Below are 14,914 nucleotides of genomic sequence, written 5' to 3'. Positions count from 1 at the left end.
TGACTAAGCCGCTTCTGGCGAACCAGAGCAGTGCATGGAAACGCTGTTTACCTTCCCGCCGGAGTGGTACCTATTTATCTACTTGCACTTTGACGTGCTTTCGAACTGCTAGGTTGGCAGGACCAGGGACCGAGCAACGGGAGCTCACCCCGTCACAGGGATTCAAACTGCCAACCTTCTGATTGGCAAGCTCTAGGCTCTGTGGTTTAACCCACAGCACCACCCGCATCCCAGAAATAGTACCAGAGTTCTTTCTTGTTCCCATTGTGTGCAGAATTTGTTCTCTTCTGGACTCGCTTCTGCAGGAAGTTACTGGCATTTCACCTTGCTGTGTTAAACTGGAGCTGTTTGATGGCCAAAGGACAAAGCTCCCGTAAACAGAAGGGCAAGCACTCACCGATGGTTTGGGAGCAGGCGATTTGCTGTTTTCCGGGGTCTTGGTCAACCATTCGTTGATGCGACTGGAGACGCCGACCTTTAGCCCAGCTGTTTCCTGCAGAACATGCATTTCCCAATGTGATTACAGGTTGCATGTGAGGATGAATTATAAAAGGGGGGCAGGTAAGGAATTAGGAGTGGAACCAAAGTGAAGGGAGAGAGACATTGAGTTGGCCAGCAGGTAATGGCTTTCTCCGCCTGCCTTGCTCCACCCTCCAGCCCTAGGAGCCTCCATAAGGGAGCAGTTTCCAGAGGAAGAACAGTGAGCTGAGAGAGGGTCTGCTTGCCACCAGGAGTGTTTGGTTTCACCTGTGCTGCCCCACTTCCAGCCTGAGGAACCTGCACAGGGGAGTTGCTGCCATGGGGATAAAGTGTATGCTTATTCTAATGAGCTGAACAGAGTGAAAGATTATGAGGCATGGGAGTGTGGAGAGTTTGTGTATGAACTGAACAGTGCTTAGTTGTTGTTTTTTTTTTGCTGCTATTTTGTTAATATTTTGTTAAAACAACTACCAGACTTTTAGAAGACGTCTGAAGGCAGCCCTGTTTAGGGAAGCTTTTAATGTTTGATGGACTACTGTATTTTAATAATTTGTTGGAAGCCGCCCAGAGTGGCTGGGGAAACCCAGCCAGATGGGTGGGGTATAAATAATAAGTTGTTGTTGTTATATTGTTCTATAGATTATGAATGCTGCACTGATTTGTTAATCACATAATATGACTTTTGCTTTTATTGTGATGCTTAGCTTATTTTTTTAGCTGGTGCTATTTTGTTAATGTTGTTTTACGAACGCTGTGCCGATTTGATAGTAACATGACCTTTGCTTTAATTGCAATGTTTAGCTTATTTCTTAGTTGCAGCCTTGTTAAGAGTCTTTTTATAGATGGCAGTTGTTCTACTGATGATTAGTTAATTATTCTGCTTGATTTATGCTGCGTTTGTGATGTTCTGTGATGTTACTTCTTGTTTGTAAGCCACTTTGGGACTCCTTCCAGTGAAGACAAGTGTAGAAATATAATAAATCGTATCTCAAGCCTGTGTTTCGCAACTTCACGGAAGTGGTGGGCTTTGAAATGATGTGTCCTCAAAGCGTAGAGCAGATGCTGTAGTCTAGGGGACTGTGCAATGGAGAGCCCCCATTTCCATTTAGATGCAGAGTGCAGGTTAAGATCATAAGGAGAGTCCTGCTGAATAAGGCCAGTGGCCCAACTAGTCCAACATCCTCCGGAAAAACAATCTCTCAGAGGACCTGTTGATGGCATTTTTCCATTGTACTGTTGAGAGTGTATTAACTTATGGTCTGTGTGTGTGGTTTGGGAGCTGCACAGTCAGGGAAAAAACAATGCTGTCCAGGGTTGTAAAGACTGCGGAGAGAATAATTGGGTGCACTCTTCCCACCTTGGATCAATTCTATGCTTCCAGGTGCCATAAGAAAGCTGCAGAGATAGTGCAGGATAGTGCGCACCCCGGAAATGATCTCTTTCAGCTTCTGCCTTCTGGAAGAAGGTACAGGGTTATAAAGACTAGGACTAGCCGCCTGAGAAACCCAAATGCGATTTTGGTTTTAAACGCAGTGCAAGGAGTCTCTATGGGAGTATATTGTATTTAAAAATGGGATATCAGAGTTTTTAGGGGGCTAACCAGGTTGGGATAGCTGGGATAGCAGGCTTGTTGGGTTTTGAATGTTTTGTGTAGATTCTTCAATTTCGTTGTTCTGTATGGGACAATGACAGCAAAGATTATCGTATCGTATTGCATCCTGTTCTAATGTGGTCAGTAGCCAGGTGCCCCTGGGAATCCTGCAAGCTGGACCTGAATGCAACACCCCTCTTCCCACTTGGGATTCTCCATCCATCTGCAATGCCTAATAGACATGGACCGGCGAAGGTTTCCACTACCCCAAGCCCTGCGAAAAGTGGTCCTAACCATCTTTTCCTCCCATGCCTTGACCGCTATCTGGAATCAGAGCAGAGGCGCTTAAACGTGTGCGTGACTTCAAAGGGGGAACACTTACCTTATTGGGTGTCCCCGTGCCAGAAGGTGACGAGAACACGTTGCCTTTTTCCCACATGCTTTTGATGTTTCGGACTCCCTCGGCAGGAACTGGGAGGTCAGAGGCTGCTGGCTTGGCGGCCTTTGCAGCTTTGGTGCCCTGCAGGAAGAAGCCAGTCAGTCTCCAGGCCAAATCAGATGTCCCTTCCATTGCATAGTGAGCAGCTATGATTTATCCTGGTATGTCTCACGGAGGGCCTTACAGTCTTCAAACAAAAACATCTTGGAGGTCCTGGGCCACAGGGAGGTTAGGCTGGCCTCAACCAGAGTCAGGTTTCGGCTGTGGCCCCGATCTGGTGGAACGCTCTGCCACAAAAGACTAGGGCCCTGGGGGACTTGACATCTTTCTGCAGGGCCTGCAAGACAGAGTTGTTCCACCAGGCCTTTGGCCAAGGCACAGTCTGACCCCCTCCTTTGGTAACCTTCACAGAACTCTAGCCCAATGGTTGCCATTAATTTGATTTTGAATTGAGTTTAGAATGCTGTGTTACGTTTATTGTTGTTAGCCACTCTGAGCCCGGCTTCGGCTGGGGAGGGCGGGATATAAATATTTTTTTATATTTTTATTATTATTATTAAATTCCATTTGCAGAGGGATCTATGGTGCACCAGTGGGAGGGGTTTTCCCTAAGCACCACCGCCAGTGTCTGGAGGTGGGGATGCAGAGGGAGGGAACTGCATCCAGTCGTAGGGTCAGGTGTATGGGAGTGCCCAGCTGCCAATCATCAAACACCATGCGATTCAAATTCACTTGCTGAGGCTGCAAAGGGAAAACCGAGAGCATGCCCTAAGTATGCTTCTGATCCTTTATTTGCAGTCACCGCTTGAATTCAAAAACAATTTAAGCTGCAGCTGCAAAGATTCTCCCTCTAAGGATGCTTTCGGTTCTTCCTTTCCAGCTTAAAGTTACAGTATGCAAGCACTCGGAGAATAACCAAGATTTCAACAAAAGGGACTGGGAGGGAGTGGCTGGGTCCAGACATAACATAAAACCGTGGATTGTGCTAACCATAGTTAAGAACCCACACCATGGTTTGCTCTTCCAAACAAACAATAGGCAAACCATGGTTGTGAGCTTGGCCCCAACTATGGCTTTCAATAATCTATAGATTCAGATTCTACATTAAACTGTGGTTAGTACAAGCTGTTCTTTACAAACCAGCTTCAGGCTGAGATTTCTGTTTTATTGACACTAAACACATGGGTTTGTAGGCAGACTTTGGGTTCAGATGTTTAACCAATTTCACTAAGCAAACCGTGGTTTTGTGTTACGTCCAAGTTTACTCTTGCCTGGGCCTGGAGCCTCAAGTACATTTTTTGGGCCTTTCCAGCAGCCAACCAGAGGAACCCAATACATCCTGAAGCTGCAATAAGCTCACCTCAATTGCACTAGTGTACTGCTCCAACCTGCTGTCTATCTTGGAGACGACTGGAGTCGTGTGGGTAGGTTTCATTCCACTATGTAAAAAAATTAAATAAATGGAAAAATATTACTCCCTATTGCTGGGCACCGAATTTTTACAATGCTCTTGTTGCTACAGCAAAGGGTTTTTTACCTCTTTTGGGCGGATTTGTTCAAGAACTCTGCACGTTCTTCTATCTAGAAAAGAAGAAAAAAGTCAAGTAAAATAAAATTCAAGGTTTGCTAAGGCAACAGAGCCTGGTGAAAAGAGAAGAAGCTGAGTGATCAGCAAAGATGCACTAAATAAAACAGTAGCACAACACACAACACCACAACAACAAGATGAGGTGACCATGGAGGGGAAGGAACTCATGGGTAGTTAGGGCCTCCTGTGGATTCTGCAGTAAGCATGAGAGTCTCTTAGAATCATATAACTGTAGAGCTGGAAGGGACATTTAAAACATGCAATAAAACAAACCCAAACAAACCCAGTAACTCCCTCCCACAAGCACATTTAAAAGGCGATACCTGGGATCTTCATGCTGAATAATCCAGTGTGCAAGGAGTAATTGCACGCCGGATAATTCACTTGCATGATAATGTCTGACTGCAGAATCGGAGCACCTGAACTGTTGCTCAGATTGGAAGTTTGGGGTTGCAGATGGCCACAAACGCAGTGTGCTTTTCACCCCCACAAGATGGCAATGTAACACAGAGAGAAGGATATAAAGGTAAAGGGACCCCTGACCATTAGGTCCAGTCGTGACCGACTCTGGGGTTGCGGCGCTCATCTTGCTTTATTGGCCGAGGGAGCCGGCGTACAACTTCCGGGTCATGTGGCCAGCATGACTAAGCTGCTTCTGGCAAACCAGAGCAGCACATGGAAATGCCGTTTACCTTCCCGCTGGAGTGGTACCTATTTATCTACTTGCACTTTGAGGTGCTTTCGAACTGCTAGGTTGGCAGGAGCAGGGACCAAGCAACAGGAGCTCACCCCATTGCGGGGATTCAAACTGCCGAACTTCTGACCAGCAAGTCCTAGGCTCTGTGGCTTAACCAACAGCACCACCCACGTCCCAGGTCTGACTGCAGAATTGGAGCACCTGAACTGTTGCTCAGATTGGAAGTTTGGGGTTGCAGATGGCCACAAATGCAGTGTGCTTTTCACCGCCACAAGATGGCAACATAACACAGAGAGAAGGATACAGTTCCCCTATAAATCCCTCAATTCTCTCCCTCTTTCAACCTCTCTCAGGGTTGTTTCAAAAATCATGTATTTCCAACGCAGATAATAGTATTTCAAAGTAGTGGGGGGACATACAAGCCACATGTCTAGCAACCATATATAGTTACTTGTTTTAATCCACATGCATGCGCTAGAAAGCCATGGCTGAATGCAGAGAAACATTTGCATATGCAATCAGAACGTAACAATAATTTGCACACTCTCAGTGCTTTTTGAATCTACATCTAGATCTCTATGGGAACTTCCTTGTGAGGAAATCGATCACATCTGAAATGGCCAGCCATTTTGCTCTTCTTGTCTGGCTGGTATTATTTGCCCTGCTCTGCGCCTATATATTCATGTTTTTCTTTAATTGAGGATCACTAAGAGATACCTGCTTGGAGAATGATAAACATGGCAGTATGCTTTTCTTTCAGACCACCCAGTTTATAGGGATCCTTGAGGAATTCAATAATTCCAGCATGGACGGACCTGACTGCACATCCCAGATTAATTTGCAGATTGGAATTTAGCAATTCATCCCATTCCTTTACTCTCTGGATGTCTCATATTTTGCCACAAACACACACACACACACCAAGTTTTTAAATGTGCAGTTTGAGAGAAAACACTTTCTGAGAGAAAATGCATTTAAAATAATCAGCTAAATGCGCGTTTTTGTGCATTTAAAAATAATAATCATAGCTTAAGGCGGAAACAAGACAGAACAGACTTGTGAGTGAATCCATGCAAAAGTAAAATGGACTGGAAGCCAATGGATTAAATCTATGTCTACTCCAGAGGTGGATAACCTGTGATCCATCTCCAGATGTAGCTGAACGACAACTCCCGCTGTTGCAAATCATTGGCTATGCTGGCTGAAGCTGCTGGGAGTTGTAGTTCAGCAGCACATGGAAGGTCAAAGGTCAAGCACGGCATGGGAACCCTTTTCCTCCCCGAGGGCCGCATTTCCTAGTGAGGAACTTTCTAGGGGGCCACCTGCAGGTGGAGGAAGCAGAGCCAAGTATGGACAGAGCAGCAGGTTTGAATCTCTACCTTTGTACAGTAGGTTATGTTTTAGCAATAGCTCAGTTGGTAGAGCATGAGATTCTTAATCTCAGAGTCGTGAGTTTGAGCCCCATGTTGAGCACACTAAAAATTTTAGTCAAGAGATTGTAAGGCTTCTATCCACACGAACCTGCATGACTGCTAAGGTTTTCCTCCAGGGGTCTTGCTTTAAGAAGTATGATGGGTGTCAGTAACCGATGAGAGGGCCTTTTTAGTTGCAGCACCCCAAGTTTTTGGCTTCAGGGAAACAGTTTTATCCGCCCAGGATTATTGTGACGCTGCATTTTTTACATATCTTTTTAAATTGGTTTGCATCTCTACCTGCTGTTGGAGTTTTATGCTGTTTGCCTTTTGTGGTTTGTATTGTGTTTATTGTTGCTTGTAGTTTTTTAATGGTTGGCTGATAAATGGGATGAACAAACAAACAAATTAAAAATTGCTTTGTAATTTGCAGGCTTGCACACTGGGGTCACCAACCTGGTGCCCTCCGGATGTTGCTGGACTAGAACACCTGACCTCCCCCCCCCAAAAAAAACATGGGCCATGTTGGGTGGGGCTGATGGGAGTTGGGAGTCTGACAACCTCTGGAGGGAACTACATTGACTGCCCCTGGCCTATAAAAATGGGAGAAAGAAAATGTATTTGAAGGAGTTGATTAAGCGGAGCATAAGATTATTCACAGGAAAACAGATGTCACTGCACAACACCAGCATGCTCATGACTTAGAAATGTTATGGGCACATACGGTAAACAGAATTACAAAATAGATCTGTAAAACAAGACAGAAAGCAGGAGAGATCTGTAAAAACAAGCAGCAATCTGTAAAACAAGACATCAAAAGCAGTAGGTGTTATGATCTCTCAAAATCCAAATTCCAAACCCAGCCAGTTTCCTTCTCTCTCAGTCTGAATTTTACATCCTGTTCAATCTAAAACTATAGGGTTTAATGCACTGTCCTTTCAAAATCAGCGGCAAAACTCTTGTTGCTGTTAATGGTTCTGCGCAGCAGAGACAGATCTCTGTTTTGAGTGCAAGCAACACACACACACGCCAGGATTCACAAGGCAGCACATAAGAATCTTCCTCTGGGAAGCATAAGCAATGAAAAAGAACAGTGACAGTAAAAGCTACTCTTCCTATTGTTTATTTTTTTTTTTTTTGAGGAAGCCCAAAGTCAACTCCAGATGTAGATTAAGCTGGGAATGAAGAGAACCGGTCAGGGAAGGGCGATATCTCTTTTCCAGATTTGTCGGAATATGCAAACAGTACTTATGAGAGCCCATCTAGATGAGCGTTGTCCATTTCAATTAAAATAGCTCTGCAGGGTCTTGCACACAGAATCCCACCGAACATCTGCTATCAGATCCTCTAAAGCAGTAGCAGATGACATGGAGCATCACACCCCTGACCGCCTTCTGGCCGAGTGGCTGCTGCGTACTGGGATGAAGGGCGAGGCAGGCATGAAGTAGGTGCAGTGCAAACACGCCAGCAGGAGTGCTGCTTTGGCTCTGCCAGCCCATTTGCACAGCCCCAACCTCACCCTCTCCATCCTAGTATGCAGCAGCAACTCAGCTGGCGTAAGGTTGGGTGAGTGGCATAGCCCAACTCTGCTGTCCACTGCTGCTTCTAAGCTTGAGAAACTGGAGATAGCAGGGACTGAGACTTTCTGCATGAAAAGCACGTGCTTTGCCACAGCTATGATCTCTTACAATTGTCTGATGAGGCCTTGTAGGTGTTGCTGCCACGAGTGGCTGTCCAGTTGGCACTGACCCATAACTGACCTGAGAGCCAGTGTGGTGTAGTGGTTAAGAGCGGTAGACTCGTAATCTGGGGAACCAGGTTCGCATCTCCGCTCCTCCACATGCAGCTGCTGGGTGACCTTGGGCTAGTCACACTTTTTTGAAGTCTCTCAGCCCCACTCACCTCACAGAGTGTTTGTTGTGGGGTAGGAAGGGAAAGGAGAACGTTGGCCGCTTTGAGACTCCTTCGGGTAGTGATAAAGCGGGATATCAAATCCAAACTCTTCAACAGGGTAGCAAATTCGGCAAGCAAAGCTTTTCTTCTTCTCATTGCTACATCCATGAAATATAGTCGGAGTCGTGTAGTGATTTCATGCTCTTTATTGCAGCTCGTAAAACAGTGAATGAATCCCCCCCCCAAAAAAACCCTCTGGTTTTATATATAATATTTACACAACAGGTCTTGTCTGATTGGCTGATTCTGCTTCCCTCCTGGAGCCTGATTGGGCTGCTCCCGCAGGCCAATCAGTTGCTGCATTCTAGGATCCTACCTGCCTATTGTTCTAGGATCCAAGCTTAGTACATAACGCCCCACATGCTGCTGCTGTTGATGGTGGTGGGAGAATACTTCGTATCTTTTTGGTCACAGAGCACCAAAACAGACACACAGAAAATTGGCAACCTTATTCCCAGAGGGTGGAGCTCAAGACAGGACCGTTAGCAGTAAAGACTTTGCACAGTTATAGAGCAAAAGCGTTATTTGAATGTGGCCTGGACACTCCCTCCAAAAACTAAATAAGAGAGGCGGGCTGCAGCCAAACCATACCTGTCGCATTGTTGGGAATGGCTGAGTGGGGAGCCAAGCACGATGTGGCTTCCTCTGTTATGCTAAGGAGGAGCCACCCATTGAACTGTTCTGCACTCGGCCTCCTCGGCCCCCTCAACATCAAGGGGGGCTCAGCACCCTGCCAGCAGATCTTGAGGGGGCCGAAGACCCCTCTGCCTTCAGGAGTCGGTGCACCTGTCTTCAAAGCACATTCAGCGAACATTTAAAGCATCTTGCTTCCTTCAAAGAATTATGGAAACTGTAGCTTGTTAAAGGTGCTGGCAATCATATAGGCCTGTGAGGAGAAAACTTCCTTCTGCCCAGGATGTGGCAGAAGGAAGCTATATGCTTTAAATGTGTTGAAAGTGCTTTAAGCATGATCCAGCCGTCATGTTGGAGTGAGCCAATAGGCAAGGCCTGTGCTGTTGCTTTGAATTTTTTGTATAGCAATCAGAATTTTTAGACGCTATCAGCAGAACCAGTCACCATGAAGGAAGAGGAAAAGGCATTATTTCCACACCTACTTCACAAGTGAAATAGGGGATACATTTCATCAAACCTGGATTAAAACGGTACGGACACTAGGAGCCAGCTGAAGTTCCTTCTTGACCTGCAATGAACCCTCCACATGGACCCAAGGAAGCCTTACCTTGAGAGAGGAACCCTTTGGGGTGAAACATTTGAACGGCTTCTTGTCTTCGCTCTGGGCTTCCTCGGGCATCTTCTGGCGTTTCTCGGCAGCTTCCGCCCTTCTCCTTTCAATTTCTTCCTTCAGCCGCCTCTTCTCTTCCTACCAAATTCACAATGTGTAGTGAATGAGTAGCTTGTAGCTCATTTTCATGTTTTCGTCACTCACTCACACACACACACACCCGAATTCAGGACAGCAGTTCACACAGCTGCTTCAGCAAAGCCACTGCTAGAGTGTGGTGCAATACAATGGAGTAATAGCATAAATCTATATATCAATGGAAAGATAATTTAATGAAGAATGTAATGCAACAAAGTTTGTTTGATTATCAGTATTCTATCAAAAGTTATATCCAAATAACCAGAAAAAGGAAGCACCACTTGTTTAGGTTGATATGCGGCAGCTTTCCTTCACTTGAATGTAGCCAATGAGCAGGAGTGTTTAGAGAGCCAATCAGGTGTCATCTTGTTTTGGCAATGATCCAATCAGGTCACAGTAGGATTCAGCTATTGATGTTATGTACCAGAGCTGAGACGAGGACATTTGTCAGTGTGCGATGTGATTGCTATCAAGTTGGTTGGGGTTTGTTTGTTTTGTTTTGTTTTGTTTGTTTTTTGGTTCTTTCATTTAGTGAGCTTGTATAACGTAATAAAATTAAAGGAAAGGCACAAAGAGTTGGCTGGTCACCCAAAAAGTGATGTAAACTAGTACTGTTAAGTGAACAAGGCTACAGTTATGAAGAAATTAGAAGAAAAATTGGTGGAAACTTAACCAAAGGTAGCATTTCTATACTAGTGTATACAGGCATCCATGAAGACAGGAGTCAGGCTACAGTGGAAACTGCACTTCCTTTAATATTGTTGCAATCACACATACACAATAAAAATTAAGACCTAAGGACAAACCCCGACAGATCACACCAGAGGCTTATATAAGTCTGGCAAGCATCTCTCAAGGACTGAGGCTGGGGACGTGGGTGGGGGGCGTGCCCAGCCTGAAGTGGCTGTTCAGAGCACTGATTGGTTAGGAGAATGTGACATCACAAAGCACTTTCTCTGTTCTTGAAGGGGGTTCATCTAGATGACCCCTGGGGTCCCTTCCAACTCTACAATTCTATGATTCTCCACAGAGCAGTTTTTCAATTTAAAAGCAAACAATTGGGATCTATCAGTTCCTATCCCTGTGGTAAATTTCTGTATCTTCCTCACACCCAGCTAGAAATGTAGCAGGGGAACAGAATTCCTGACCGTCCCATGGCACAACAGTAAAAAGGGCAGGATAACCCACAGACAGAAGCTACTTTTGCAAGTAGAACTTAGGAAGAGAAGAACTCATTTCATTGTTTTATTATTTTTGTAAGCTGCTTTAAGGACATTGTTGCTGTTGCTTACAACTGAGTGGTGTGCAAATTTGGTGAAATAAGTAATGAAACGAACCAACAATATTGCAAGCTTTGAAAGAGCACCTCGTACAATCCAATTATCTCTTGAGAGGAGTATTTCCCTTAAAGTGTATTTCAATATTAGTCACTGGTTGCCTCATTTTTTGGAATGTGCTGCTGTCTTTCGTTAAAGCCATAGGGTTTTAGGAGCTAGACGCTCAGTTTTAAAAGGCAATTACCCTCCGTTTAAAGAGCTTATTCCAAACCAGATTTTTCCATGAAAGTAAGTCTGAGTCACAACACCACCAGAAGGGTCTTTGCCAAAGGAAAAGAGCAACCTAATTCAGAGATGTACAACCAGAAGCTAGGCACAATTCTTAGGTCCAATTAAGATATTTACCCAAACCAATGATCCTGTTCTTATGGTAGAAAGCTGGGCAATTCATCCCACACCATGCTCAGGATATAGTGTGCAATGCCACTGCTCTACAGAGACACCCATGCACACAGAGGGTCAAAGTGCCTACCCTTTTCCTGTCAATCAGTGTAGACAAAACTTATGTAGATGCACCAGTGGAATCTCTCCATATGAGGCAGTTTCCTCCATCAACCACAACAATGTCTTGTTCTGAATACATCAGGCTTCCTCAACCTCGGCCCTCCAGATGTTTTGAGACTACAATTCCCAGCATCCCTGACCACTGGTCCTACTAGCATGGGATCATGGGAGTTGTAGGCCAGAAACAAGGTTGAGGAAGCCTGGAATACATCAAGCAGCTATTACCTCCTCCCGAGTTTTTCTTTCTGCCTCCTCCTTCTTCTTCCTCTGCTCCTCCTCTTCCAGAATCTTCCGGCGCTCTTCGCGCTTCTTCTTCAGCTCCTCCAGCTCCACGGCTGCCTCCTGTTGTTTCTGTTTCATCTTCTCAAATTCTTCGCTCTCGTTTTCGCCTCGGCGACGGCGCAGCTCCTCCACCCGCTTGCCAGCCTCCACGTGGGACACCGACTTGGCTTCTTCAGAATCTGGGGTGGGTTTGAGGCCTGGGCGGCTGGGAGAGAAAGAAGCAAGAGACAGTGAGGAAGAGTATTCTGTAGCTTGTCGGGACCGGCACTGTGAGGATCAATCTAGATATAGTGCAAAATGGAATGGATGGCAGAGACCGCTATACCCTGAACTGGACCACTTCAGAGCATAGAATGGGGTGTCGTAGCTTTCAATTCTCTTCTACATTTTTTTTAAAAAACTCCCTCTATATAATAAACCAGCACATCAGGGAGAGTGGTTCTTGCCTAGCTCTCTCCCCAGGATGAAAGTATACTATGCACTTTTTACATGAGAGAGCACTGTAAATAAAACTCTGCCACTTGCAGTCTGAAGTCCAGTCACTGAGTTCCAGCTCCGAGGGCCTTCTGGTGGTTCCCTCACTGCAAGAAGTAAAGCTACAGGGAACCAGGCAGAGGGTCTTCTCGGTGGTGGCGCCCGCCCTCCCATCAGATGTCAAGGAAATAAACGACTATCTGACTTTTTAAAAGACATCTGAAGGGATGTCTTCCCTGTTTAGGGGAGTTTTTAATGTTTGATGTTTGATTGCTTTTTATTATTATTATAAATATTCTGTTGGGAGCCACCCAGAGTTGCTGGGGAAACCCAGCCAGATGTGTGGGGAATAAGTATATTACTGTTGTTATTATTATGTATTATATACGTATGGAAGTGAGAGCTGGACCATAAAGAAGGCTGATTTTGAAGAACTGATGCTTTTGAATTATGGTACTGGAGGAGACTCTTGAGAGTCCCATGGATTGCAAGAAGATCCAACCTATCCATTCTTAAGGAAATCAGCCCTGAGTGCTCACTGGAAGGACAGATCCTGAAGCTGAGGCTCCTATACTTTGGCCACCTCATGAGAAGAGAAGACTCCCTGGAAAAGACCCTGATGTTGGGAAAGATGGAGGGCACAAGAAGAAGGGGACGACAGAGGACGAGGTGGTTAGGCAGTGTTCTCGAAGCTACCAACATGAGTTTGACCAAACTGCGGGAGGCAGTGGAAGACAGGAGTGCCTGTCATGCTCTGGTCCATGGGGTCACGAAGAGTCGGAGACAACTAAACGACTAAACAACAACAACAACTATTATTATTATTATTATTATTATTATTATTATTATTATTATTATTTGGTAGAATCCAGAATTCTACCAGCTCGTTCTGTTTTAATGGGAAGATGGTCCTCACTTAAGCATCAGGGAATCCATGATATTTTCCTCTCTGAAGCATGTGGCTACTAAGGAAAATTCCTTTTCAGTGGTGGCAGCCTTGACTTTGGAATGGTTTTTGCACGCAGCCGCATCCAGCACCTATTTTGATGGCACCAGGCAAAAATCCTCTTTATCAGGCCTTTTATCCTTACCTGTTTTACCTCTGCTGCTGCGCTTATGCTGCCCTCCTTAGATTTGCTGCTTTTAATATAGTCTATGCATGTTTTTAATTGTTCTCATTAAGTTTCTGAATTATTTAATTTTTTGCAAGCTGCCTTGTGTATTTGTCGGGGATGGGGAGAAAATATATAACCGTTTCATTGCACTTGTGTGTTTGCTGTACTTTATATTTTTAATGCATATATGCATTAACACACACACACACACACACACACGAGTTTTATTGCGTATTGTTTTATTATTACTTGTTTTTTTAAAAAAAAATAGTGTACATTGCAAGTGTCAAAAGCAGGGGAAACAAAATGCAGCAAATCAATCAATATTCTTTGAGCCTCTCAGGACTTCCCTTCACACTGTATCTTTATATGACTCAAACACGATTGATTTACCGTATTTTTTGCTCTATAAGACTCACTTTTCCCCTCCTAAAAAGTAAGGGGAAATGTGTGTGCGTCTTATGGAGTGAATGCAGGCTGTGCAGCTATCCCAGAAGCCAGAATAGAAAGAGGGATTGCTGCTTTCGCTGCGCAGCAATCCCTCTTGTTGTTCTGGCTTCTGAGATTCAGAATATTTTTTTCTTGTTTTCCTCCTCCAAAAACTAGGTGCGTCTTATGGTCTGGTGCGTCTTATAGAGCGAAAAATACGGTAGGTTTGCAGACATATGCAGCTTCAGGGGTCATCTTTACAACCCTAAATAGCTTCAGCTTACAGAAATGGAGGCTTGTGAGTGGCGTTTACAATAGCATCTCATCTACTGAAAGGGCCACAGGGGAAACGAGCGGGAGATTAAAACAAAACAGCTGGCGAATCCAACCTCCACAGTAAGTAGAGCAGTGTTGATTTCCGAGGGGCACATTGAGATGGGGCTGCAAGAGGCATCTGAGAACGTGCGGTGAATCTGGGCAGATCGTAAGAGTAAGAGAAACGAGGTTCTGCCGCTGGCTCTTGAGCTGTGTTTCTCTCGTGGTCAAAGTGAGCTCTCTCGCCCTGTTGTCTGAAGTGTCCCAGTCCCGAGGCAAGTTTCTCTAGAGAACTTTCCTGCTAGCTGGGGGACAGAGAATGAGGCCAGCAAAATCCCCCTCAAGGCAAAACCCTGCCGACATTCAGATCATGTGAATGTCAACCTACACCAAATCCTGGGAATTTGTTGCAACGTTTAATTGTTTATAACCTGATTTATTTATTTATTTACTTTTAATTTTACTTGCTTTATATACCACCCTTCATCAGACGATCTCGGGGCAGGTCACAAGGTAAAAACACGAGATCAAAAGCACAAATAAATAGTTGGAACAGAAACACACTTGAAAGGCTGTAGAATATTCATCGGCCAAAGGCCTGATCGGAGAGGAACGTTTTCACCTGGCACCTAAAGATATACAGTGAAGGTGCCAAGTAAACCTCCCTGGGGAGAGCATTCCACAAACGGGGAGCTACTGCAGAAAAGGCCCCCTTGCCACCTTCCAGATCTCTTATGGAGGAGGGCACACAAACAAAGGCCTCAGATGATGAATACAGAGTCCAGGTCGGTTTATATTGTGAGAGGGGGACCTTCCACCCCACCTTTCCTCCAAGGAACTCAAGGTAGCATACATGCTTTCCCCCCCTCCCCATTTTATCCTCACAACAACCCTGTGGCTGAGGTTAGGCTAAGAGA

General features: G+C 45.1%; 1 protein-coding gene across 14 annotated transcripts in view; it reads right to left on the bottom strand.

The window, feature by feature from the left end:
• The window catches only part of CALD1 (caldesmon 1), a 180,909-nt gene that overhangs the window by 4,478 nt on the left and 161,517 nt on the right, over positions 1 to 14,914 (bottom strand). For all 14 annotated transcript variants that reach the window (XR_013394427.1, XM_077935238.1, XM_077935240.1 and 11 more), the window contains 6 exons: positions 11,608 to 11,869; positions 9,401 to 9,541; positions 4,048 to 4,091; positions 3,871 to 3,949; positions 2,454 to 2,591; positions 398 to 493 (listed from right to left, as the gene is read on the bottom strand). Coding sequence is in view for 13 of the 14 variants with exons in the window: in XM_077935238.1 (XP_077791364.1) it covers positions 398 to 493; positions 2,454 to 2,591; positions 3,871 to 3,949; positions 4,048 to 4,091; positions 9,401 to 9,541; positions 11,608 to 11,869 (760 nt within the window). In the remaining variant the exon portion in view is untranslated. The remainder of the gene's footprint in view (positions 1 to 397; positions 494 to 2,453; positions 2,592 to 3,870; positions 3,950 to 4,047; positions 4,092 to 9,400; positions 9,542 to 11,607; positions 11,870 to 14,914) is intronic.

Source organism: Podarcis muralis, chromosome 10, assembly GCF_964188315.1.
Source record: "Podarcis muralis chromosome 10, rPodMur119.hap1.1, whole genome shotgun sequence".
NCBI classification, from domain to species: Eukaryota; Metazoa; Chordata; class Lepidosauria; order Squamata; family Lacertidae; genus Podarcis; species Podarcis muralis.
The sequence above is the reverse complement of the archived record's forward strand: the minus strand, read 5'-3'. Positions and strand labels throughout refer to the sequence as shown.